Source organism: Pseudozyma flocculosa (assembly GCF_000417875.1).
Source record: "Pseudozyma flocculosa PF-1 unplaced genomic scaffold scaffold00002, whole genome shotgun sequence".
Classification (NCBI taxonomy): Eukaryota; Fungi; Basidiomycota; class Ustilaginomycetes; order Ustilaginales; family Ustilaginaceae; genus Pseudozyma; species Pseudozyma flocculosa.
Window position 1 is genome coordinate 409,687 of NW_006920870.1, and position 24,112 is coordinate 433,798.

At 65.4% G+C, this 24,112-nt stretch overlaps 6 protein-coding genes across 6 annotated transcripts; 3 read left to right on the top strand and 3 right to left on the bottom strand.

Moving 5' to 3' along the window:
• Positions 1-706: 706 nt before the first annotated feature.
• Positions 707-4,887, bottom strand: PFL1_00806 (uncharacterized protein; the record flags this gene model as incomplete). The annotated part of the gene is made up of 3 exons (XM_007878308.1): positions 707-2,262; positions 2,374-4,384; positions 4,483-4,887. 3 exons carry the CDS (start codon positions 4,885-4,887, stop codon positions 707-709), a joined length of 3,972 nt encoding a protein of 1,323 aa, XP_007876499.1.
• A 1,052-nt stretch (positions 4,888-5,939) lies between these two features.
• On the top strand, positions 5,940-6,958 carry PFL1_00807 (uncharacterized protein; the record flags this gene model as incomplete). Its single annotated transcript, XM_007878309.1, has 3 exons — positions 5,940-5,954; positions 6,118-6,593; positions 6,721-6,958. The coding sequence occupies 3 exons, from the start codon at positions 5,940-5,942 to the stop codon at positions 6,956-6,958; spliced, it is 729 nt and encodes a 242-aa protein (XP_007876500.1).
• A 1,733-nt stretch (positions 6,959-8,691) lies between these two features.
• Positions 8,692-10,400, top strand: PFL1_00808 (uncharacterized protein; the record flags this gene model as incomplete). The annotated part of the gene is made up of 2 exons (XM_007878310.1): positions 8,692-9,764; positions 9,857-10,400. 2 exons carry the CDS (start codon positions 8,692-8,694, stop codon positions 10,398-10,400), a joined length of 1,617 nt encoding a protein of 538 aa, XP_007876501.1.
• A 2,945-nt stretch (positions 10,401-13,345) lies between these two features.
• Positions 13,346-16,954, top strand: PFL1_00809 (uncharacterized protein; the record flags this gene model as incomplete). Its single annotated transcript, XM_007878311.1, has 7 exons — positions 13,346-13,701; positions 13,798-13,868; positions 13,959-14,157; positions 14,241-15,101; positions 15,202-15,457; positions 15,553-15,733; positions 15,822-16,954. 7 exons carry the CDS (start codon positions 13,346-13,348, stop codon positions 16,952-16,954), a joined length of 3,057 nt encoding a protein of 1,018 aa, XP_007876502.1.
• A 140-nt stretch (positions 16,955-17,094) lies between these two features.
• On the bottom strand, positions 17,095-20,283 carry PFL1_00810 (uncharacterized protein; the record flags this gene model as incomplete). Its single annotated transcript, XM_007878312.1, has 2 exons — positions 17,095-18,372; positions 18,469-20,283. The coding sequence occupies 2 exons, from the start codon at positions 20,281-20,283 to the stop codon at positions 17,095-17,097; spliced, it is 3,093 nt and encodes a 1,030-aa protein (XP_007876503.1).
• A 1,066-nt stretch (positions 20,284-21,349) lies between these two features.
• PFL1_00811 (uncharacterized protein) lies at positions 21,350-23,752 on the bottom strand (the record flags this gene model as incomplete). Its single annotated transcript, XM_007878313.1, has 1 exon — positions 21,350-23,752. The coding sequence occupies one exon, from the start codon at positions 23,750-23,752 to the stop codon at positions 21,350-21,352; it is 2,403 nt and encodes an 800-aa protein (XP_007876504.1).
• Positions 23,753-24,112: the final 360 nt, after the last annotated feature.

Below are 24,112 nucleotides of genomic sequence, written 5' to 3' on the forward strand. Positions count from 1 at the left end.
GGCTCGAGAGGTAGGTTGCTGCCGAGGTGGCGGTGCGAGCGGCGGGCAGGCTGTTGGATCGTGCAGGTGGCACAGACGGCGAAGCGCAGATAGCCGAGGGGAACGGGGAGCGTCGTGGGGTGCAGCTGCGACGGTACGAGTGGCGTCCAGCGACGAAGGACGATGACGGGCTGAGAAGGCAGTCGAGGTCGAAGTGACGAGCAGAGCAGCAGCCCAGCTCTCAACTGCCAGGCTGGCTAGGCAGGCTGGCGGGCTGCCCCACTCAAAAGTCAGCCAAAGCGTTGGCTCAGGCCAGGCCAGGCCAGGCCAGGTAGGCCAGAGCCGGTCCAGCTGGCGCGCGCCCTGGGCCTTTTTACGCGTCGCGCAGGCCAGTCAGTAGTGCCTGCCAGTGCCTGCCTGCAGGGTGTTGGTCTGGCCTGCCAGGGCCCTCCCTGCCTGGCCCGGCGCGCAAGGGCAGCGCAACAAATCTGGGGGCACGAGGACCCTGGCAGGCAGGGACGCCACCACGACCAGATGACCGAGGCAACGCAAGCCATCATCGCATAGGACCAAGAGAGCGTGTCTATTCATGGGGCGCAAGTGGAAAGACAGTAGTAGAAGGTGGCACCGAGTAGGGGGGTGGCGGAGAGTGTGCGAGCCATCGGAAGCGCCGTGGACTGGCAAGGATCCGGAAGTGTGTTGCCGACGAAGACGACGGTGGCCGACGCTACTGCTCCGTCTCGGTCGTCGCTGCGGCGCCGGTCGGTGAAGCGGCCCCATCGCCGCTCTGGCTCGCCACAGACTCGGCCTGGCTGGCGGCGCTGACGCTCTTCTTCATCGACGGCGCGGCGACCTCGACGGCAGCCTCCGCCTCCGCATCCATCGCACCGACTGCACCGCCTCCTTCGGCTGCCTTCGGCGGCGAGGCTGCCGCCGTCGCCTTGACCTTGTCGCCACCCCCACCGCCACCCCCACCGCCCAGGATGAACTTCTTGGGCTTGTCGGTGCCACCTCCCCCTGCTCCGGGCACCGGCGCGACGGGTGCGCCGCCGCTTCCGCCGCCGCCAAACATGGCCTTGAAGGTGGCATTGTCGCGCTTCTGCCGCACGCGCTCCGCCTCGAGGTGGCCCCCCGTCTTGCGCAGCGCCTTGCCGTCGACGAAGCCCGCCAGCTCGTCGGCAAAGTCGTCGGAGCGCGAGGCCAGGTCCTTCTGACGCTGCTTTTCGGCCGCCTGCAGCGCCCGCAGCCGCTTCTCGTGGTTGACCGCCTGGCTCTTGACCTCGAGCATCACCGTGCTCAGCCCCTCGTGCCCCTCCTCGGGCAGCGGCGGGATGTACTTGCCGCCCGTGCGCCCCGACCCGCGCAGCTTGACCACCTGCTGGATGTTGGCAAACACCTCCTGCAGCGCATCGTGGTCGTCGCGCAGGTCCGCCACCAGGCTCTCCTGGTGGTTGAGAAACTCCTGCTCGTCGACAATGTTCTGCAGCTCCGTCTCCCACGTCTTCTTCCAGCTCGGCTTGACCGTCTGCACGTACTTTTCCACCTCGAGCAGGCCCTTGGTGGCCCGCTCAATGTCCGACGTAATCTGCTTGACCAGCGCCGGCTTCGGCTTGACGCCCCGCTGGATGACGTCGAGCTTGAGGTCGTCGACCGTGTCCTGCAGGTCCTCGATCAGCGTCAGCACCTCCTGCGAGCTCGAGTCGAGCTTCGTCTTGCCCGCCACGATAAAGTTGCGCTCCGCCGCCACGTCACCCGACGCAATCTGCCGCACCTTGGCGGCCTGCTCCCGGATGCCGCCGATGATCGTCTTGACGTCGCTGTCAAAGTCGCCCTGCAGCTGCCGCATCACGGCAAACTCGCGCCGCAGCGCCTGCAGCTCGTCGTACTGCGCCTTGAGCTCCTGCGCCACCTTGAAGCCCGACACCGACGACCCGGGCGTCGAGCTCGTGGTCGACGTGGCGTCTATCGACAGCCGCCTCGATCGCTCCCCAGCCGGACCCACGCCGTCATCGCCCAGAACCAGGGCAGCAGCGTTGGCCGCCCGGGTGTTGGCGCGCTTGAGCTGGGCCACGCGGTGGCCGGCCGCCTGGAACTGCGAATCGGTGATCTTGGTCGGCGTCGCGTTGGCAGCAGCCAGGAACGACGAGTCGCCGACGTTGCCAAAGTTGTGCGACACCCGCCGAGCCTCTCGCTCCCTCTCGGTCATGGCCGACTTGAGCTCGCGGAGCTCCCGGGTGATGGCCCCCAGCGACAGGTCGAGGTGTTGCTTGACCTGGTCCAGAGCTGGCGAAATGGCGGGGAAGACGCAAGGTTGACGCCCAGTCAGCTCGTGCTGCACTCATCCCCCCGCATCATGACCCCTGTGCAGATCGGAAAGGATAATGCGGCACTCACGCTCGATGTTCAACGTCAGCAAACAGCCCTCCTGCACGTCGCCGAGGTCCTCGAGCTCGTAGCTGACGCCGCTCGCCGGGTCCTTGACGTAGATTGAAGGGAAGTCGTCCATGCCGGGGGAATAGGCGAACCGATCAATGAAGAGCATGCGCAGTCGAGCGATGGTGATGCCGCGCGTGAGCGGGTTGGACGGGTCGAGCTCGAGCGTCGCTTTGCGCGTCTGGCGTCCGAGCTGCAGGTAGACGTTGAGCGAGCCCGCCGATGCATCGATCCGGCCCGTCAAGGCGCCGTCCTGCGCAGCGTCGAGCCGAACGCGCTCCTCGGCAGTGGGACCGGGAGGCGCGCCGCTCTGGTCGTCGAGGTCCGACGGCGGTCCGACGGCGTCGACAAACGGCAGCGAATCGGTCGAGCTGATGGCCTGCGACATGACCTTGCGCGAGTCCCCGGGCGACAGCAGGCCGTTGTTGATCCGCGCCGACGCCCTCGAGTCGCTAGGCCTTCGCAGCCTCGGCTGTCCCTGCGACGTCGGCAGGCTGTCTGGCCCAGTGGCCGACGTCGCCGACGTCGGCGTCTTGACCTCCTCGATGGGCTCAAACTTGTCCGACGTCGGGTTGCGCGCCTTGCTACGCGCCGGCGGCTGGACGGAAAAGTAGTCGCCAGCCTTGGCCGTGCCCGCCGGGCTGGCGGCGCCGCTGGACGGCGTCGAGTCCGGCATGGATGGGCGCTGCAGACGCCGACTCCCGCTCGCACGCTGCTCGCGGCCGTGCCTCTCGGGCAAAGGGCTGCCCAGGGCGCCGTTGACGGGCGGAAACATGGCCATGTTGAGCGCCCCTGCGTTGAAGCTCTGGCCGAAGCCTTGGCCGACGCCCATCTTGTTGAAGGTGTAGGCGCTGAAGCGCTTGCTCGCCCGCCGCTCTAGAGCATCGCGGTTCTTGAGCGCCTTCATGCTCGGATCAGCGTCGGCGGGATCGGCGTTGCTGTCAACCGAGGGCCTCGTCGCGTGCCGGACGCCACGGCCGCTGGATCGCTGAGAGAGCCGCCCCCCGGTGAGCTTGGCCTCGGCGCTCTCGACGGCAGGGATGATCTCTTCCTGCTCCTCGTCTTCTTCCTGCTCTGCACCGCCCGCTGGCGCCTGACCAGGATCCACCAGCGAATGCCTCGCCACGTCGCTCGGCACGGCCGGGACCGGCTTGGCGCCTCCGCCAGGAGGCTGCGCGACGTCTGTGCTGCCTCTAAGAATGGTCCTCTCGCCGCCATGCGAGCTGGCCCTTTGCAGAGCGGCTTCGCCGTCCAAGGGGAGGGATCTGGCCTCAGCCTGCGAACTCGACTCGCCGAAGCTCCGCGAGGTCCTGCTGGGCGGCCGTTGCACGCTCGACCTGCCGGACGTGGCGAGAGTAGGCGAGAGCGGCGTCTGCCCAAGCGCCTCTCTGGGGCTGGTGGGTGGATTGGCGGCCGGCGCCTGGTTGCCAGTGGAGCTGGCGCGCTGCAGGGCATCCTGCTTGGCCGCAGCCGCGGCCGTTTCCGGGGCTGGCAGCCCATCGCTGGCTCCGACCCGCTCGGAGCGAGACAAGCCGCCCCTGCTGCGCCGCGATCCGGAAGCCGACGCGGTGGCGCCGTCGCGGTCGCTTCGACTGGCGGCGGCGGCACGCTGCTGTACAAGGAACTGCTTGTACTCTGCCTGCTTCATCTTGAGGCCCTGGAGGAGGTTGATGATGATCTCGCGGATGCGCGGCAGGTGGACCTCGAGCACGGCGGGCGAGGCGTCCTCCGAGAGGCACCTCTCGAGGCAGGCGCGCAGGTCGTCTGGCACCGAGGCGAGGTCGGACATGTCGATGCCGTAGCTGCCAAAAGCGACGCGGGCCGAGTTGAAGTCGTTGCCGAGGCGGACATAGATGTCCGACACCTGGTCCTCGGACCGCTCGCCCAGCGACCACTTGGTCAGCGACTCGAGCAGCATCTTTGTGGCCACCAGGAGACGTGTGACTGAGGACTCCATGTGGTTGGACGAGTACTGCGGTTGGCGTGGAGGCGTCCCGGCAGGCAAGAGGCGTCAGCATGGTGCGGGGGGGTCCGAGGCAGGGGGCGATGCCGTCGCCGACTTGGACTCACCCTGGTCGGTGCAGGCTGCTCCGGTGGAGTCTGCTGCGACGCTGACGACGACCTCGACGACATCCGCTCCTTTTCGCGCATGCGCTCGCGTTCTCGCTCGAGCTGCTTTTCCCTCTCCCTGGCGCGCATCTCTTCGGGCAGCTGCGCTGGCGACCTGTGCATCATGCCGATGGAGGATGTGGAGCCGGAGCTGTCGTGGCGCGGGCCCCTCGGATGTCCCAGATCGCGCTGCCGCTCGGCGGGTGGTGGGCTCGAGGGAAGCACGGCGCCTGCGGCTTCGATGTGGTGAGGGTGCCGGATTCGCTCGTAGGCCGACGCCGGACTGCCACTGCCGCTGCCGCTGTTGGACTCGGGACGATGCTGCCGTTCGCCCGACGTCTTCCTGCTGACGAAGTTGGAGAACATGATCGGCAGCAGGCAGTTTGGTCAGGGCAGAGCAGGCGGCCAGGCGACGCTCCAGTCAGGGCGGGGCAGCAGGCTTGCTGCGTATCTGCCGGGATCGTTCGTTTGCGACGAGGGCTTTGGCTTGTCGTAGGCTCTCACGGGTCGAAGGGAAGCATGGCCCTCTCGTCTTCGAGCGGCTCTGGTGGGTTCGAGATTCAGATTGGTGCTGCGATGGGGTCGAGAGGCGACGGAAGCAGCAGATGCTGAGGCGGTCGTGGCCCAATGGCGGTCGCGCGAGGCGGGGGCAAGGACCCGGACGAACGAGTCGATGCAGTCTATCGGTGCGGTGCTCTATGCCGTGGCTAGACCGCTGTCGGCGATGTCGGATGCCCTTGGGCGAGGATGCGAGGATGGTGTGATGCAGCGAGGGGAAATGGGAGGGGGAAGGCACCGAGAGGTGAACAGGCAGGCGTGGGTGGTGTTCCCACTCGCTGCTGCGTGGCAGGCCGGTCTGGCCGGTCTGGCTGCCGAGAGAGGCCTGCTTGCTCTGGCCTGCCTCTGCGCGGGGCAAAGGGTGGGTGGGCGCCCGGCAGGCACAGGCCAGGCCAGGTCAAGCCAAGGCGCACCGCACCGGCGCCCTTGCTCTGTGCCTTGCCCTGCGCCTCGCCCTGCCTGCTTGCCCCCCGGTCGGCGCCTGCTTGTGCCTCTGTGACCCCAGCCCCGTATCCCGAATTCCGAGCGGCTGCGCTGCTCTTTGGCTGGCTCTGGCACTACACTCTCTCACCTCGCCCTCGCCTGGCCTCGCCTCGAGTGTGGAGAAGCCAAGAAGCAAGAAGAAAGCGGCGCTGGCGTGCAGCTGCGTCGCCCTGCGATTTTGGAAATTTTTGTGGGCGGCTTTTCCCATCTCGGTGACACCTCGACCGGCTTTGCTTCCTCTCCCGACCCCTCTGCCCGCCACCATCCTCCAACACCGCCAGCTTCGAGGCAATACCGACCACCGCCTGGCGCCAGCGAGGATCGAACCGACACCGGCTTACCCTGCTTCGCAGCCACACAGGGCACATCCGGCCGCCATGGGAGGCAAAAAGGTGGGCATCCCGCGCCGCTCTCTCGAGCACTGGCACTGGCACCGGCACGGCCGCAGCACGCCGGCTCTGCTCTCCTCGCCCGTCGCCATTCCTCCTGTCTACAGCCGTGATGGAAACTGACGCTGTCCGCAATGCTCTTCTCCCCGATCGCTTTCACCGCCAGATCTCGGAGCGCTCCCTCAAGCGCAAGTCGGGCCCCACCCATCCAAACTCGCGCAGGGCCACCCAGATGGCCCGCGTCGCCCACCGCAAGACCAAGCTCGGATCGGCAAAGACGGAGCGCAACAAGCACCTCTCCGCAAAGGTCGACCGCATCTCGACCCTCGTATTCCTCTTGCCCGACACGTCAGAGTACCTCGCCGACCTCGAGTCGGTCCACGACTTTCTCAACACGTTTTTCCTGCCGCGCCACGACGACGAGATCAACCAGCTCCTCGCAGAGCGCAGGCACGGTCGCCCGCCATCGAAGCGAGAGGTCGAGCTCAAGGACGTGCGCGACCGCGAGAGGCGAGAGTACCTTGACGGCATCGAGATTCCGGATTTCATGTCGGCCACCAACGTCCGCCTCCTCCGCGACTGGCAGGGCGACCCGCAGGCGCTGCCCAACTTTACCATGATCCGCGTCAGCGGCACGTACCGGTGGGTTTCACGCCGTCTCTTGCCCAATCTCCAAGGCGAGGATCCCGCCAGGGCCTTGGGCTAGCCTGCATCCGATGCTGACGCCGCTCGACCATTCGCCTCTTCATCCCCCATCTGATGCCCGCAGCGACCAGTGCACCGTCGTCCAGGAGGGCAACCACAAGGAGCTCATCGTGCAGAGGAGCAAGGGCGAGGCGCAGGGCGCGCTCAAGAACGGCGCACCAGTACAGCAGTCTAGCCCGGTCGAGTCCGACGCCGCCGCCGCCGACGCCGACGCCGACATGGAGACCGAGCCAACGGCGCCCGCCGCCGAGGGGTCAAGCGCCAGCTTCCAGAAGGTCGGCGAGTTTGCCAACATGAAGTGACGGAGCGACCACCTCGACCTTTGGGCCCGGCCGCCTCGCCCATCGAACAGTGTCCGCAACTCACCTCTTTCCGCAGTACCGACACACACTCCTTTCCGCCAGCTCCAGGTCTCCTTGTACTTTTAGACGCACCCATTCGCAAGCCACCGGGCTCGACCCGCATCGTACGCCGATATTCCGGAAGGGCGTATAGCTGCCGCGGCCGCCTCCTCTTGACCAGGTGTCGCCGTGGCAAGCGAGTTTTGACTTCACTGGGCTCCGAGCATCGATGCGGGAGGGGAGGAGGAGAGAATGACCGGCAATGCCCGGTCATGATAGCCCCCTTTCGGGCACGGGGCCGGCGGTGCAGGCGTGGATGGTGCTGCGTTGGCGTGACCACCTGTCACGACCCTCGTCACGGCGACGCTCGGTCACCCTGGCACATCGTTGCCGGCCCACGGATCCCGTGGCAGATCTGGTATTGTTTGAAGGGGGGATGACGAAGGTAGGGGGCATCCTCATCGGATGTGGGGGGGGCCCAGTCATAGGGCCGAGGTCGTCGAGGCCTTCCAGCAGTCTCTCTCCAGCGGCCGCCCTCGATGTGGGTGGCAGAACGAGACCTCGAGGAGAGGCAAGGAGTGCCTTAAAAAGGCTGGGCCCCCATCGCCCCGTCGAGCGTCGCCCTCCTTCTTTTCCCCTTCTTCATGGCCACCTCGTCCGCCGAGGCAGGTAGGTCCCCAAGCCCTACCGGGGCGAGGGCTGCTATACACGTACCTATGGTGTTCACCACCACCCTACACACGGACGGTTGCCTCTTCTGGCTCGTCCTCTCATAGCTCCCTGAGCACCGCCGGCACAGCACGCGATGGCCCGGCGAGGTCGGTTCCCAGGATCAACCTCGCCGTCGTCGTCGCCGTCGTCGTCACCTTCGTCTTCGTCACCTGCAAGGCCATCGCACGTCGAGGCCAGCAATGTCAAGAGCCCAGGCCTCACGCCATGGTCGTCGTCGTCTGCAGGGCCCGCCGCACGCCGGGTCCCCCGCAAGGCCATCCACCAACCCTCCCCTTTGCCGACCATCACCCTCCCCTCATCGGCATGCCACCCCGTCACCCGTCGCCGCTCGCCGCTCGCCGTCGAGTGCCGTCGACGATGCCAGCCCAGCCCATCCCCATCCCCCGTCGCCGCTCGCCGTCGACGATGCCAGCCCAGCCCATGCCCATTCCATCCCCCGTCGCCGCTCGCCGTCGAGGGGATGGGGGATGGACGGCGACCAAAAACATATAGGTTCCCGAAGGAACTACTCTTCTGATCAAGTACTGGATCCTTCTGCAGGCTCAGTTGCTAATCTTCTCTGTATCGTATATCGTTTTTCGTATGCAACCCTTTCGGGTGCGAAAGAACAGACAAGAAAAGGTGTATGACTGAATGGGCTTGCGTGCCTGACGTCTCTGGACGGTAGGAGGGGCGAGGTGGAATTGGAGCGGAGCGAGGCGGGGGCCTGTCCTGCCTGCTCCACTTTTCGACTCTTTTTCGACGGGTTGGAAGCTCGGCGAAAGAGGCGGGGCGCGGGGGGGAAAAATTCCAGGATTCCAGATTCCAAGTGGCCCGCCGGCGTTTAGCAGAGGGGGAGGCCTGCTTTGGTTGCCGTCGTCGCTCCATCACCACCTCGACTTCCCCTTGGCTTGTTGCCCGACCCGCTGACGCTGGCGACCTCGGAAGACGACACGATCGCCACAAACGCACCCACCGCCACCATGCCGGCCGCCGCGACGACGACGACGACGAGAAAGGCATCGGCGCAGCCCTCGGCCGCCGAGCTCGAGGTGCTCACCTTCCTGACGGACCCCAACGCCCAGGTGCGCCAGGTGGCGCTGAGCAACATTGTCGGCTTCAGCGCCCAGACCAGCCCGCACCGCTCGCTGCTCCTGTCCAAGCACAAGAACCCGGACGGCTCCCCGCTGCTCGGCAGGGACGGCAACGAGGTCGACACCATCGACGACCTCAAGCGCCTCTGCCAGGACCAGCCCATCACCGCCCACGATGCCTTTAGCGCCCTCATCAACCTCTCCGACTCGATGGTCGTCGCCAGGCGCATCGGTGACGCACGCTTCCTCGAGTTCCTCGTGCACTACATTGCCGACCCCGTCTCGCTGCTGGCCGACCTCGCCTGCATGCTCCTCTCGAACCTGACAAAGGTCGAGCCCATCTGCGCCGAGCTCCTAGACCTCCGCGTCCAGGCGCGCCCCTTTTACGACTTCATCCCCACCGCCGACCTCGACGCCGCCGTGTCCGGCATGGACGTCGAGCCCAGCGATCCCGAGTACGCCAGGAAAAAGGCGGCCGCCGAGTCGTACGCCAAGCGCCTCGTCGACCAGGCGAACCAGTCCGAGGAGCAGGTGCCCGCCATGGCGCGCCTCCTAGACGCCTTCGAGGAGGGCGCCACCGTCGACTCGCAGGGCAGCACCCTCGAGGCGATGAAGAAGCGCATCCAGGAGGCGGCCAAGAACGAGGACGGCACAAAGGAAAAGGAGGAGGTCGAAAAGGGCCCCGACGGTCGGCCACGGATCCGGCGAAAGACCAACTGCAACTTCCTCGCCAGCGTCTTTGCCAACGTCACCGTCCTGCCCAGGGGTCGCGACTGGTTCGTCGCACCGCTCTCGGCCTCGTCGGCCGCCGCATCAGCATCGGCCCAGGCGGCGGCGGCCAAGGCCGACAGCACCACTGACGGGGCTTTGCCTGCGGCCACTGAGTATCCGGTCGCGCGCATCATGGCCTTCACCGAGCACCCCAACCTGATCCGACGCGGAGGCGTCATCAGCGCCATGAAGTGAGTGCCGGACCGGTCCGATCCGGGCCTGACTGAGATTGCAAAGCGAGCGACTCGACTGACCTGTCGCTCGTCGCCCTGAAACCTTGCAGGAACATCCTCTTTGTCAAGTCGGCGCACAAGCTGCTGGTTGCTCCTCCGCCGGCAAGGGAGGGAGAGGACGAGATGCTGCGGGGAGCGCTGCGGGCCACCACGAGACCACCATCCTCGGTCGACATCCTGCCCTACCTGCTCTTGCCGCTCTGCGACGGCGCCGAGATGGCCGAGGTCGACTTCGAGGACCAGGAGACGCTGCCGGAAGAGTGCCAGATGCTGCCAGAGGACAAGAAGCGGGAGCGGGATCCTGCGCTCCGGCTGATGCTGGTCGAGTCGCTGCTGCTGCTCTGCACCAACCTCTACGGCCGACAGTGCCTGCGGGCGCGCGGCGCCTACGTCGTGCTGCGGTCCGCGCATCTGGTGGAAAAGGACGAGAAGATCACCGAGGCCGTCGTGCGCCTCGTCAACATTCTTCAGCGGGACGAGTCGGATGCCACTGCAAAGGACCTCGAGGACGACGCCGAGTCGAGGCAGGAGGACGTCGGAGCCGAGGAGCCGCTGGATTCGGACGACGAGGACCTGGTGATTGAAGAGCTCTGAGGCGCATCGCTGCGCGGCTTCGCCCAACGCCAGGGTACTGCGCGGGCAACCCCTCGACCTTCGGCTTCGGTAACGTCGCCGTCACATCCATACCGTACGGGCGAGGTTCCGGACGGAAAGACAGGCCCACCATCCGTGTACTATATTCTCCCCCAGCCAGACATGCATCGCACGACGACAACGCAGCCACCGACCGATGGCTGCGGGTGTTAATCTCGACGCCTCAGAGATGGGATCGGACAGACCCAACGGCCGCTTCTTGGACGTAGCCTTATACAGTGTTGCCGCAGGAGCGAGGCGGCGTCGTGCGATGCTCGCGCAGCCTACCTCGGTCGGGGCGCACCGGCCAAATCTTCCAGGACGTTGGGCATCGAGCTCGGCCGCTGAGCACGATCCGGTACCGCATCTGCCTCTTCCAACTCGACGGCTCGACTCGGGCCATGCGCGAAGAGCTAGAGCAACAGCTAGGTCCAGATCTCGAGGTGCAGCGCGGCGTCTTGCGACCTGTCGAAAGGCCGCTGCCGCCGCGAGCGGTCGAGGGCGCAAGGGGTCTTTGCTGCCGCTTAACCAACGCCGAGCTTAAAGCCACCCTAAAAGCTACCGACGTGCCGCGGCTCGACGGTGGCGTGGCTGCGCTGCGGGCGTAGATGGTCCCACTTCAGCTACGCCTCAGCATGCCCCTATCGATCAATCGTCCTGGCTATCTCAGAACTGCTCGGGCTCATGCCTGCACGCGAGCTCCACTCTTCCTCGATCTTCGTTCGATCTCGAGAGGAGAACAGAGCATTACGACCCAAGGCAGGGCGGATTGAACAAGGAAGGCGAGGACGAGTTGAGAGACACTGGACACCGTTCCTAAGCCCGCTCCCGTACAAGTGGGATCGGAATCCAAGCTGGTGACGTTTTGACGTACCTTGACGGCCGGCTCTGCCGTCCGCCGAGTGGGCGCCATTGCGCCAACCTTCATTACCTGCAGCATGTTTCCTGCGCATCGGTGGGACCCGAGTTGCCGGAAAGCCACACCGAACCGGGGCCCACATCGGAGAGCGATCTTTGGCCAAAGGGGGAGCTCTTCAGACGAGTCCGAAGCCGAAAGGCCGACGTTGGCCCTCTATGCCCGACCTGGCTGCGGGGCAGGCTGAACCGAAGCTCTCGAGGCCGACGCTACCCGCTCGACCACGGGCGAGGCGCTCTGCCGCCAGCTTAGCCTTAACTCGCATGCTCGCTTGCCTTTGGAGTCAGCCACACAGCGGGCCGCGGCTTGCTTGTGCCATCGTCCGTCGCGATGCGGCGGCTGGCTACGCAGTCGGACATGGACATGGCCTTCCATGATTACCGCTCGACTGTTCTGAGCGACACTGAGCGATACTTCATGAGGCAGTGCGTCGCTACCTCCTTCACGCCCTGACCGCCCTCCGCTGAAGACCGCCCGGCCCGCGAGTGCCGACAACGCTAGGACGTTGCAACCAGAGACGTGAACACGGCAACCAGCAGCCCCCTTCCGGGCCTGCTCTGACACACACCGGGTCCCACACCACGCAGACCTGCTTCGGGCCTCCCGCCGCGCAGGCACACGTACACGAGGCGACGCGTCGAGACGGGCCAAAAAGCGGGCGGGGTGGGCCCCGGGCTAGGGCGTATCGATGGTAGCAGGGCCGCTCCATTGCGGCGGGACGAGTGCCTGGCCGCTACGGCGTGCAGATGATGCTGTCGATCAACGGCCGGATCTGCCTCAGGAACAATAACCCAAAACGATTCATTTCGCCGCTGGCTGCACCCTCGGGCCGTGGCCCACGAGCAGCCGATTCAGCCACGTATGTACATGCAGCAAACTCGACCTGCCTGCCTGGTGCCCTCCCGCACCTCGTTGGGGTTTTGAGCCGCTCTACATGCAGAGGTCAGCAAGCCTTAGCTTGCACGCAACAGACGCACCGAGCGGCCACCGACGCCGCAACTCTGGCGCCGTAGGCTGCGGCTGGCAAACAATATCCTCCAACTTCCGACTGGCCGCAAGGCCAAATGAGGCGCTTTCTGCTACTTCTTCCTTGGCCGCTCGAGCCAGAGGGTGAGGCAAGGTAGCCTTGACTGAGCATCGGTACACACGCCTTGCTACATGGTCCCATCAACATTGGGATGCGCTCTGCCTCGTGCTCCTTTCCCCTCTCTCTCTCGCTCAGCTCCATGGCCCATGATGCGAACCGCACGAGGCAGATGTATGACAATAATGATGACGGCAAACAGCCTACAGCAAAGGTCCCTGTGGCTACTGCGCCTGTCGCCCCCTACGACCTACGGCGGCGATCGCCGAAGCCGAGCTCTCCCACGCAGAATGAAGCTGCCCTCCGGCCGTAATGAAGCAGGTCGAAGGCGGCAAGCGGGGACCCTGGGCGCTGCGCTTTTAGGGCGGCCAATTCCTGGCGGTCGCTTGCCTCCGCAACCTCCGCCGCCATACATAACCTCCGAGGCAACGTCAACGCCACAACCGGAAGGGGCGCGCTGAGCGAGGCGGCCTTTACCAAGCAAGCTTCCGATGCCGTCGCGCGGCTACTTGGCCGGATTGCCAGGCGAGAGATGGCCAGTCCCGCCAGTACCGCATCGGATCGATTTAGGGTCCCACCACCTCGTCTCGCTCCCCTGCTCGCTCCGTTCCTACCGCGCTCGAGCAGCAGGCTGTGCGCATGATGGCCCACACTGCTCATGGACGTCCTCGCGCGAAGCCAGATGTCCCTCCTGCCTCGTCCATGGAGCCGCACGCGGTCGAGCTAGGCATATAAACCAGGCAACCTCCCAGCCTTGTGGCCCAACCAGCCTTTCCACACCCCATCGCGACACGTCGTCCTCGTCAGCAGCGACAAGTTTCCTGCGAGCCTCGTGCCCGTTCCCAGCTGCATCCAAGACCCTAAACACGGCCACACGACCTCAGCAATATTCAAAGGAACACCGGAATGTCACCCAACGGAGACAGCGGCGTTCAGGGCGACTTTGCCATGTCCGCCTCGCTCTTCCCGCTGGAAGACGCGGGATCCGCGCACAGCGTACCGCTTGAGCAGTCTTCGCCGCAGTCTGACTCGAGCCGCGCCATGTCGGAGGGCGCCGCGCCGCCATCGTGCTCGCACCAGGCCGAGGGCAGCGGCAGCGGCAGCGGCAGCGGCAGCGTGCGCAAGCGAGTCTACCGCGCCTGCGAGGTGTGCCGGCGCAAGAAGGTCAAGTGCAACGGCAAGAAGCCGTGCAGCCACTGCATCGCCTTTGTCGAGGAATGCCACTACGCCGATACAAAAGACCGCACGGCCTACAGTAGGAGGTGAGTCGGTCCACCATGCCCTCGCCCCACTCGACCAAAATCCTGCTGAAACCCTCATCGGCCGTGCCGCATGGCCCGCTCATTCCCCGCCGACAGGTACGTTGAGTCGCTCGAGCAGCGTCTGGCCAAGATGGAGCAGGCCTTCCTTCTGTCCTGCGACGACCAGCGTGAGTGTGCCCACCAGCGACGCTTCAGCTCCTCTCGGCGGCTCCAAGCTCACTTGCAGCCCCCTTCCCTGTACTCCTCGATGGTCCAAGGGCTGCGGCTGGCGGACGGTAACGCGTCGCAGTCAGACGCCGCATCTCCTGTCACCGAGATGGTTGCACCACCACCCCTGCCGAAACCCAAGGAAGAGCGCGAGGATCACAGCATGGACCTCAACCCCTCAAGCGTGCAGCCAAACTCGACGGGCATCGACGATCGGCGCGACCTCGGCGTTCTCAGGCCCGACCGAGAGTGAGCATGGACACCCCTGTGGTCAGGCCCCATCCGCGTATTGCTACGACGGTCTGACATTCCTGCTCTCCTCGCCTTTACAGTCACCACCTGAGATACGCTGGGCCTGGCTCCACCCTTGCGCTGGTCACGGATCTGAGCGAAGCCAGCAGCGCGTGCGCCCCCGGCAACCCTGGCGGCGTCGCCGTGGGGCGGACTCAGTATGATTCCCTCTTCTTCGGCTCGAACGATGCATCCACGTTTCCGCCCTCCTCGGCCCTCGGCGAGACCGGCAGCATCACCCTCCCGCACAGGTCGGTGAGCGACCGATTCGTCCAGGTCTTCTTTGACCGCATCCATCCCGTCTTTCCGGTCCTCTGTCGGGACAGCTTCACCGCCGCATACGAGGGTCTCTTTCAGGCACCTTCGGCGGCCAGCCAGACGGCTGACGTCGCCTTGCTCGCCACGGTCTCGGCATTGCTGGCATGCGGTGAGCTTGCGTCCTGCCAGCTCGAGCGCGGAGAAACGGGCCAGAACAACGTGACCGAGGCCCCGTTCTGCGCTTCCGGCGGCTTCGACGCTTCGCCACTCGGTAGTCGGGCGGGCGCCGCATCGTCGTACTTTTCGCAGTGCCACGACCTTGGCCTCCGCTGCTTGGCCGAACCGCGCATCGAGACTGTCCAGCTCGCATTGTTGCAGGCGTACTACATGGCGTCTACAGGCTCTCCCGCCAAGGCCTGGATCTGCGCTGGTCACGCGACGCGCCTGGCCCAGGACCTCGGTCTGCATCGCAACGTCGACCACGCTACGCTCTCGCCTCAAGACAGGGAGCTGCGTCGGCGCACCTGGTGGTGCGTATACGTCATGGACAGGCTGCTTGGCATCAGCCTCGGCAGGCCCTTCGGCATCGAGGACGATCACATCGACGCCCAGCTGCCATTTGGCGACCGCGACTCTCTCAAGCTGTGAGTTGCAAGGTTCTCGTCCTCGATGCCTCGCCAAGGCCGGCTCTTCACTGACGTCGGACCGCCTTCGTCCCGCCCGACTCTGCCTCCCTCCTCTCAGCCTGATGCCCGGATTCATCGCGCTCATCTGCCTTACTCGGCAGGCCGGTCGCGTCGCCCGGACGATCGCCAAGCTGCACCAGGCCCGCGTGCGCGGCAACGTGCATGCCGAGGTCGCGCTGTTGCAGAAGCTGCGAACCCACGATGCTGCACTCGACTCGTGGCAGGCCTCGCTACCGGAGACGTTGCGGAGCAGGGACGGAAGTCAGGATCCGGCCGACGCCCTCACCGTCCAGAGCTGCGTGGCCTATTCACAGGTGAGCCTCCGACCACACGCCATCGAGCTGCTGCGGAGCGAGTCTCGTCTGACATGCTCGATCCGCTTCCTGCTGTACCATGGGGAACCTGGCAGCTTCACACCACCCGGATGCACCTGCAAATGACGCTCCTCCGCGACTCGAACCTGCTTCAGACCATGTCGAGCATCGAGCAGGAAAAGACGGACCTGGCGCGATGCACGCAGACGGCGCTGCACATCATCAAGGCGACGTCGAGGACGGCCAGGCTGATGCCGCCGGGTCACTATCTTGCCGGTGAGCACGGCCGTCTTTGCATCGGTCGTTCGTACTGCCGTACTGACGCCTTTGCGGCACCTCTGGCTCATGACTGGACCCACGGCAGAGTACTCTCGGTATCTCATCGTCGCAGGTGGCTTCCTCGCTTCGAGCGCAGCAAAGGATCAGCAGGCGAACGCCTTTCAGCTGCTGAACGAGGCCGAGGAGGCAATCAACAGCTTCCGGCACCTCGTACCCTTGCATCTCGCCGCGGCCGAGCATCGCCGCGTCCTGATCGGCATCGTCCGCGGGATGCGGTCGAGGGTGGGTGCGCTCGGTGCCGCCACGCCCCTTTGCATGGCGACGCAGCAGGACACGGCAAGGACGGGTCGAAGCGTCAAGAGGGGCGTCACGCATCCTGCCGATCTGAGGAGGCCCCTCACGGGTCCTCCCCCGGCGGCGATGGCGACTTCGACGGCGGTGATGTCCGAAAAGAGGAGGAGGTGCACCGTCTCGACCTACCCGGTTCCGCTCAGCCACACTGCGGCCAACACCATCGGCACCGCCAGGCTCGGTGTAGGCGTGGAAGGCGGCGGCGGCGGCGGCACGACTACGCCCGCGACATTCGACGTCGACTGGACGTTGTCGTTCGCCGCGTACGATCTGGGCGCGTACCAGCGAGGTTGCCATCCGGACCTGCTTCACGCTCCGCCATCGCATCACTACCAGGCCCAGCCGTCCTCGACGGGAGGCGGTGGCGGGGAGACGACGATGCAGACTCCGCGATCGCACCTCGACGACGTCTCGTCCGTCCGACACGGCGCGCCGGCCTCGACTGCGCTCTCGTCGCAGCACCACCAGCTCGGCGGCACACCCCTACTCGGCGCCTCTCCTTACACGCCGCTCAACTGTGCCCCGAGCGGTATGGCCGGCTCCTCCAGCCCCCTCTTCTCTCCACCGTCGTCGACGATGCACAGGGCCCAAGAGACGGTGCAGCAGCAGCAGCAGCAAGCGAACGACAGCCTCTTTTCCCCGCTCTCCACCTTCGATCTTCCCCTCGGCTACCAGTATCCCCAACAACCCTTTTCGACGCACGGGCCGAACATGCACGAGTCCATGATCGTCCAGCAGCAGGGACCGACGCCGGGAGGTGCAGAGGAGCAGCACCGCGATGCCGCCGAGAGGATGCAGGACGCGAGTACCGCGCCTCCTTCCTCGCTCGCCTTCTTTGGCCAGCCTGCCAACCTCGATCTGCACTAGGGGACCGGACCGCGTTGGGAAATGACAAGTCGTTGGCTTCGTACATGGTCGTCTGTGGGTCGTGACCATCTCGTGGAGTTTGTCGGTGAAGTCGCAGCCCGCCCCTTGCCTTCCCTTCTCTTCCCTTCCAAGTACGCGCTTCAGATTCGTCCCTGGACGAGCCTTAGCAGCTCCTCGCGCGTGTACTCCCCGTTGAGCTTGATGGTCGGCTGTTCCGCAACGGGCGTCGTCTGCCTTGCTCCTCCTCCCCTCTGTTCCACCTTGCCCGCTTGCTGTGGCTGCTGCTGCTGCTGTTCTAGCGAAAACGAGGCCGTATCTGGAGGCACAGAAACAGTCTCAATGGCAGTGAGGCAAGCCGAGGAGGGGTACGGTGCCGACCCTTGCGCTTGCGCTTGCCCTTCCCCCTCTGCAGCCTCGGCCGTCTCGTCCAGGTAGACGAAAAGCGGGCGCGGCAACACATTCGGAGGCGGGGAGAAGGCTCCGTGCTGAGCTTGCCGGTGCGGCGAGAGCGGCGTCGACTTGAAGCGGTCAAGGAGGGTGCGCGACTTTTGCGTCGCCTTTGTGGCCCATTTGGCCAGCTTCGACGTCGACGCCGACGTCGACGTCGCGTCAGTGGTACTGCCCGTGCTCGCTCCGCCACCGGTGGACGTCGTGGAGGACGGCGGACTGTGCAGAGACAAGGGCGGCGGGATCTGGCGGCGGAAGGTCATGGCCGCCTCGAGACTCGACCTTGCTCCTGATGAGGCGGCCGGATGATGTGGGGCGGCGGAGGCGTCGCCGAGGTCGTGCGCGTGGTGCGGCTGTTGCGCCGAACTGCTTGAGGGATAGTTGTGATTCATGATGACCGGTGACGGTGCCTTGATCGGACTCAATGAGTCGGCGACTGGGTGCCATGGCGGCACCGCGTTCGGTGCTGAGATCGTCGAAGCCGCTTGGCCCAAGCTCGGACCGCCGTAGCCAGCCGATGGATCGAGGTTCTGCAGCCAGCTGCCCCACTCCGGCACCTCAGTATCGGTCTTCACCGTACTCGGCGCCTGGTTCGGCGCAGCCGTGGGAGGCGGAGAGGTGATGGAGAGTGGACGGCTAAAGTTGTGCATCGGCGCGGCGTGCACCGCCGTCTGATCCAGGAAGTCCTGCAGCCAGGTCGAGTCGACGCCAGTGACGGGCGGAGAGAAGGGCATCGAGGTGGGGGCGTGCGAATTGCGTCGCTGATGCCGCTCCTTGCGTCCCGGCGACTTGCTGCGCGACTGCTGCCGACGATGTCGCAGCGACTGACTGCGGGTCGGCGTCCCGGATGGCGTGCCCGGCGGTTGCTGCTGTTGAGTCTGGGCGCGCGTGGCGTCGGCAGCTGGCGTCGTGGCTAGTGTCGAGGAGGCAACGTCGAAGAACAGCGGACCGAGCATCGGAGGGTCGAAAGTCTGCGTCAGCAGCAGAGAGCTGTCGGGCATTGCCCCAACCTCGCCCAAGAGGTCATCAACACGGCCTTCAGCTGCTGTGAACGGCTGATTCCGGACCTCGACTTTGGGACTTGACACTACTGGCAGCTGGTCAATTGCGGCAGGCATGTCGAAGGCCGGCATGAGGTCGGTCGCGCCGTGGTCAGCGCCGGCCGCTGCCGAGTTGCTCAACATAGTGCACGACTCGCCATACGCGTTCGCCTCGCAGACAGCTGTCTGAGCAAGAGGGTGATCCTGCCGGTCAAAGCTGCTGAACGTAGCTTGCACGCTTGCATCCGAGTCAAGCTTTGGAGGTTGTGAGAACAGCTTGAGCTCGGTGGCGAAGTTCGGGTCGAGCCGCGGCTGCGAGGTCTCTGGAAAGATGGCGCGGAGAAGATCGTCGATGACGGCTGACTCGTTGGTCGACGCTATCGTGGGCTGATGGAGCTGCCGCTGCGGAAGGCCATATCCGTCGGCCGCTGGCAGATCCGCTGGCTGCTGCTGAAACGGATCGAAGATGTCGTACTGGTGCGAAGGATCTGCCGCCATTTTGCCGCGGTAGTCATGGCCGTCTCGAGGCGATTCGTGCTGCTTGGGTTGGATCGTGTCGCTTGTTGCTCCATCAGCTGCGTGCGATTCGGCGATGTCGAAGTCAGGTGCGGCCTGCCCTGCGCAGGTGTCAGGCGGAGCCGTGAGAAGGCCAAGTTGCTCGAGCATCGCATCCGAGTAGTATGCTCGCGGAGGGGCTTGACACATGGTGTGGTTGGCAAACACCTCCCACGGAGCCGCTGTGCCGTCTGGCCGAGGGGCGGTTGCGCTGTATGACGAAGTCACTGTCCAGTCCTGCAAGGCTGCATGGTCAGCAGCGTTACGAGTCCGGAGGGTGATGTGTGGCGCTTGCATCCCGAACTCCTCTGGACGGCGCGGGAGCGGAGCCGTCTGTGAGCCAGGACCGGAACTGTGCTGATCGGTCTGCGATAGCGAGGGCACCGTCCAGCCGCGCCGCTTCAGGGACTCGGCCAGCTTCCGCGCCTTCTCCGGTCCCAATGCCTTGTAGAGGCCGTCCACAAGGTCTTCCTTGCCCTCAGTCGTCACAGCTTGGCCGACGGGAAGGGGAGGCGGCTGTGCCTTTTCGGGCTGGTCGGGCTGCGATGCTCGAGCATGTACCGCCGAAGACACCGACTGTGAGCGGCTCCTCGTGTTTTGAGCAGATGCTTTCGCGCCGGTCGACTGCGAGGATGTCTGCAAAGCATCCAGACTCCGCCTCCCTCTCTTAGCTGGGCTACGCTTGATCAGCTCGATGGGCGGTGCTGCCACTGCCGGATCGCTGGGCGTCGCTGCCTCCAGGGCGGCGTCGATCGACTTGCGCTTCCGCTGCGATGCTGTCGAGACCTTCCGCCACCGCTTGGCAGCGGCTGCGGTCACGCGTGTCGCAGCGTCGGACGATGCCGCGGAAGCATCGGCAGCACCGGTGGTGGCGGTCACCGCAGCACCGGACTGCGCCACTGCGCACGGCTTGTCAGCCTGATGGGCGGCGAGCATCTGCCTGTGTTCCCGGGCCCGAGCAACGGAAAGCTCGCCGTACTGCTGGCGGACCTCCTCCGACGACTCTGCCCAGGCCTTGCTGGCCATCTGGCTGATCAGCTGCGAGGTCGTCCTGCTCTTGGGGTTCTGCTGGCGGTAGTTGCGGCTGAAGTCGCCGCGGAAGAGGATGAAGCTGTTGGCCGGTCGGGATGGAGGAGGCGCGGGGGGACGTGTCGGTCGTGCTTTTGTGACTTTGATCCAGGTTCGCCGGACGGGTGGGTCGCGCGTGCTGCCTTCGTCTTCGTGGTCGGTGGCGAAGATCGAAGAGAGCGATGATGTTGAGTCCCTCCTGGGAGACTTGGGCTGCATCCTGGCCACGACGGTGCGCTGTCTGGTCCAAACCTTAACGTGGGTGGCCAAGGGTAGGACAAGACAAGGGAGGGCGCACGGCGACGGGCCTGCATCCTACCTGCGCAGGTAGATCCAAGGGCGCCGGGCAGCACAGGCGGTTGATCCAAGTGCGGAAAGGCTTCCAGGAGGAGCGAGGTGGCGGCCGTGGTGGTGCAAGACGAGTTGTCCGCCCAGCTGCACCTCCAGAAGGCCAGGTCGGCGGGCTCCGTTGCTTTGCCCTGCTGCCGCGAAATGAAGGGGACCGTGCGGACGGCGATCGACGACTAGCCTGCCTGCCTGCCTGATCCTGTCTGACCGCTACGGGCTGCATGTCTTCATGAGCCGCAAGTGGGTGGGCGGAGCGGTCGCAGGTCGCGGCCTGCTTTGCAGCTTTCCGCTCCAGGGGGGTTGGTGCAGAGGCCAGCGCGTGCAACGCGAGCATACGGTGGCGGGCGGATTTACCTCCTGGTACCGTCGCCAGCGGGCGGTGGTCGCACAGTATCCGCTTAGAAGTGGCTCCAGCCCCGTTCCCAGCGCAGGCCATGCGTGGGTGTGTGGTCACCGAGGCACGGGCGGGTGGTTGCACAAATGAAGCTCGGGGCGGAATCCGTCCGCTTGGCATCGGCAGTAGTTGTTAGACCTCTTGTCGAGAAGGGCTCAGACGAGCAGGCTGGTCAGTCCTCCAGATGTCCGACCTGGCTAGCGAGTGTCAGTGTGGATGTTCGTAGAGCTTATAGGCCGGGTTAGAATGACGATCATCACGATGCGGGGATCGAGCACGCTCGTATGAATGTGAAGACGATGACAATTAGGGGCGCTGGATGTCGCCAAGGAACGACGCCCTGCTGGCGCCGTCGAGCTGGGAGTCCGGTCGTTTATGCCGAGGCAGCCAGAGCCAGCCTCGCCTGATGTCCTGCCGGCATGCCTCTCGCGCGACACTCTCTGCTCGTCATTCTGTCTGCTAGCTACGCGTGATGCACCCCGATGTGGGCGGGTCAAACTCCGTCACATTGCGCCGCACCGCACCGCACCGCATCGCAACGCCTCACTCCTCCTCGACCTCGGGCACGCTGTCCCTCGCGCCTTCCCTCACGGCCTCCAGCCCTCTCATCGATCCGGTCCTGCTTGCCCTCTCTCCACCCGGTCCCATCGCCGCACTAGCAGGGATCGTAGGGGACGATCCGCCCGCCGTCGATGATGGAAGCGGAGACGATGAGGCAGAGGAGAGGCCCAGCACGCTCCTCCTCTTCTCCAAAGTGGCCCTCTTCATGGCCGCCACGTCCACCTTCTTCCCCACCCTGCCGAATCGCAGGACGGTCCAGAACGTGAATGGGCTGCCGGCGGTTTCCACCTTGTCACCGCCACCGCCGCCGCCGCTGGATTCAGGGTGGGGTGTGTACGTCACGAGCACGGGATGTTGCAGTTCCGTCCCCTCTTTGATCTCCTTGCCCAGCGTGACGTCGAACGCAATCGTCGTCGTATGCCCCTTGCGGCGCACGATGCCAGACGATGACGAATATTTCTTCTTGCGCCGCGTTCGCATCCCGCCGTCTTCTTCCTCGTCTTCATGCTCGTCGTCGTCCTCCTCCTCCTCGACCTCGTCCTCTGATGATCCCTCCTTCGCCCCGCTGTCGCCAAGCAGATCGTCCTCGTCAAGGTCCCACACCTCGTTGTAGGCGTGGATGCCGAACGACGTCGTCGAAGGGCTGACGGACCAGTTGGCTCGGCTCGCCATCGCCGCCTCGTTTGCCCGCTCTTTCTGCTCGTCTTGCGTCGCCTCCAGCTCCGGCATGATGGGTGTTGCCGTGCTCGAGTGCGGCACCGGCGGCGTAGGCGGCGTACGCGGAAGGCCGAGCTTTATCCGCATGGCGTCGTCGAGCGGGTTGGTGAACGTCGCCTCAAACACGTACGTCTTGCCCGCCTGCAGGGCTTCTTCATCGACCAGGTCGTGCCCAAGGCTCGAGGTGCTCAGCGACGAGCCAGAGCCGCTCCCGCCGCCGCCAATGCCGCTGCCCCCGCCGACACCACCACCGAGCATGCTGATGGGCCTGCGCCGCAGGCTGCTGCTGCCCGAAGAGATGCCAAGCATGCTCGTCCGTCGACTCAACCTCGACCCTGCAGCGCCTACAACACTCGATCCACCGGCACCGGCAGGTTGGAGGTACGGCTGTATCGCCGCTAGCTCGAGCTCAATCTCTGGTACGTAGTTGAACGCCACCAGCTTGATCTTGAAGCGGCGCGACTCGGCCTTGAGGTCCGGCTTGATGATGATGTGGCGGCAAGTGGGGCACCTCTTTGATTGCTTGCACCGCAGCGCCACCCTGGTGGGCGGCAGGTCGGCGGAGCGCACCGGCTGGTCCCACGGGCTCGTCCAGCGTTGCTGCAGCGTCGAGATGCGGGCGTCGGAGCCGGCGAAGGATGCAAGGTAGTCGTACCGCGACTCCTCCCTCCTACCCAGCACGCCCTTGTACTGGCCGGGCGTCCTGCCGCTGGTCCAGCTGGTGAAGGCGTCGTAGGGCTTGAGCTCCTCTTTTTCCTCTCTGCGATGAGGTCTCGGCTTCTCTGCCACGCCGGTGAGGTAGCGCCCTGAAGCCAGCTGGGGTATATCGCGGAGCAGCTTTGACTTTTGCAGCGCTGCCGAGGCAGCGAGCGAGGAGGCGTTGCCGGACGCTCTGGACTTTGTGCCTGCCATTGCGGCCGCAGAGGACGAGGAGCCGGAGCCCGACTTTCCAGCGGCGGCAGCGGCCGATACCTGCCTGCCCTGAGCGAGGGCGGCGGCTGCCTGGGCGGCATCGGTCTGGGCGGTGATGAAGGGGTCGAAGTGGTCACGGAGGTGGTAGAGCTCGAGGAGGTCGGGTGCGCTCTGTTCGAGCTTGTCAAGCTGGCGTCCGAGGCCGGTGGGCTTTTCAAAGGTGAGGCCTACACCCTTGCTGTCCCAGAGGCAGAACGGACACTGGAGAAAGTAGGGAGGCCTGCCCATGCTGGCATCTGGCGAGGTGAGGGGGATGCCTGCGGCCTCGTCATCGTCGATGTCGGTGGCGACGACCGAGAGAGTATGTGTGCAAGAGGGACAAAGGAAGCAGTTGCGAGCGCATAGGTTTCTCGACTGCTTTACGCTGGCGTGTGGCACCTCGAAGAGGCAGTTTGGGCAGTAGTAGGCGGCAATGTCTACGGCGACGCAGCGGGAGCAGCGGATCTGGTCGCACTCGTCGCAAAAGTAGAGAGACTCGAGCGGGTGGAACGCGTAAGCGGCTGCGGATGAGGTCGAAGGTACGCTGGGCGGGTGTTGAAGGGAAAACTGGAGCGTGGTAGCTGAGGTACTGGCGGCCGTCGCCGCTGCCGTGGTCGAGGCGGCGGTGGTCGCGGAGGAGGAGGATGACGCCGACGAGGGCCCCGCGGATGGCCCGACGTGGTCGCAGGGGCAGTAGTAGAGCACCGAGGGGGCCATGTCTGGGTGCAGGGTCCAGGGTGCCGTCCCTGGCGCGAGGTAGTGTTGGTCGTTGAGGTGGTGGTACCGTGGTGGGGAGGGGGGGTGTTGGGAGCCAGGGTGCGTGTTGGTCCGGTCCGGTGTTGGTCTGGGCGGCGCTGCTTACCTAATCAATGTCCGCCTGCTGCCTGGAAGAAACCCCCAAATGGGCGGCGGCGATCAGACCACTTTGCAGCGTTGCCCCCTCTCCCTGCAGCCATCCACCTTTTTCCGCGGCGCGAAGGGGCGGAGCCAAGGGGCAAAAGAGGAAGAGGCGGAGAGGCAGAGAGGCAGGGAGGCAGGGAGAGGGCAAAGAGGGCAAGGCGCAGAGACCAACACCGC